The 1608-nt window shown below is 45.2% G+C and overlaps 1 protein-coding gene across 1 annotated transcript in view; it reads right to left on the bottom strand.

Annotated features, from left to right (window-relative positions):
* LOC101847605 (corticotropin-releasing factor-binding protein) overlaps window positions 1-1608 on the bottom strand; it is a gene marked incomplete in the record, with an annotated part of 66477 nt that overhangs the window by 28907 nt on the left and 35962 nt on the right. Inside the window, 1 exon segment of the mRNA XM_013086964.2 lies at window positions 1373-1583. Coding sequence (XP_012942418.1) covers window positions 1373-1583 — 211 coding nt within the window.

Here is a 1608-nt window from a genome sequence, read left to right as displayed (position 1 = left end):
GAGAGAGAGAGAGAGAGAGAGAGAGAGAGAGAGAGAGAATGTTTTGAGGAGCGAGTTGTTTCAGCCCGTGAGACATGTTTTTAACGAATGTCCTGTCTTGTTGTGAGAGCATCTAACCTTTGTTTACATTCCACTGCGATTGTAAACGACCAAGACAAAATTCTCCTTGCGAGATGAATAAAGATTGTCATTATCATGTCCAAGACAAGCAGCTGCATAAAGCAACCACTTCCCATTACTCCTAAAATGTTTTTCAAAGATATTATTTTCATGACACTGACCAAGACAACCAATTGTCTAAGACAAAAGAAAGAACAAAAAACAAAAACAAACAAACAAATGAACAAACAAAGGAACGAGCAAACAAACAAAAACAAACAAACACACAACAAATAAAAAAACAACAACAACAAACAAACGAGCAAACTAAGGAATAATAAATACTTTTGATATTTTTTTTAGTTAGGTATTTTACGGCGCTCGCAAATGTATGAGGTCATAAGAGAGTGCGGAACATGCCAAACATTTTCAGTTGGTAGGACATTTTAAATTTTGCCCGATTGGCCGCGGAAGCCTACTCTTATCCATTTTGGATCACCAAGGGATCTTTGACGTGCGCAACTTGCCTCGAGACCTCCGAGATCTTTCGCCCTTGTCCAAGAAGGCTAGGTGTAGATCTTACTTTCCGTAAGATAAGGAGTGTGGCTGAAACACAGCAGTAAAAAGGAGCCAAGGAGAAGCAGTAGAAAGGCAGCAGAAAGAGTCAGGAGGCCAGAGGAAGGGGCAAAGGAGGTGAGGGGGTGGGGGCAGAAAGTAGAGACGAAAGCAGACGACAGAAAATTGTTTGAAAGCAGGAAAGGATTTGACAGGAGAAAATTTTAGAGAGGAGAATTTTCGGTCGCTATCCGGATTCAAACCCAGGACCTATTGAATGAAAGGCAATCTCCTTAACCTCTAGGCCTTCGACAAAGGATGGCTATCCTGCTGAACATTAATTTTCAACAGCAGTTTCCCAAACAGTGTCAAAGGGGCCGTAAGTAAAAAGAACACCTACAATTACGCAGGCACCACGCCAGCTTTACTCTGACGTTGACCAGATGACAAGGACAGGGACAAGTGGTTACTTAATGGGGCCATTGCGCGGCCAAGAGCGAAATGCTCGCTGCTGAAGGGATTTAAAAACAACAACAACGACAAGAACAACAACAACAGCAACAACAACAACAACAACAACAACAACGAAGAGAAACTACGCGTTTCCATTTTAGGGAGGCGGGGGCCCTGGCGAAGAGCACTCTCATTCGGGCTCCAAACATTTCGAACCGATAGGCTACCACACACACACAACAACAACGCAGCCACCACCACTCACGTTTCTTGTTGACCTTGAAGGCGACCTTGACCATGAACCCTTGGCCTCTGACGGGCACTTTGAAGAAGATCTGAACAATGTTCTGTTTGCTGGTGACCGGGCCTGGCCTGGCACCCTCGCCACAGAATCGGAGTTCCCGGTAAGACATGGGCTGAGGGTGGTCGTCGGAACTGGGAAATACTTGACCGTCGAGCTTCCAGCCGTCTAGGATCTGTTCGTGGTTGGGGTGGGGTGGG

This window comes from Aplysia californica, unplaced genomic scaffold, assembly GCF_000002075.1.
Source record: "Aplysia californica isolate F4 #8 unplaced genomic scaffold, AplCal3.0 scaffold00527, whole genome shotgun sequence".
Lineage (NCBI taxonomy): Eukaryota > Metazoa > Mollusca > Gastropoda > Aplysiida > Aplysiidae > Aplysia > Aplysia californica.
This window is presented reverse-complemented; position numbering and strand designations above follow the sequence as displayed.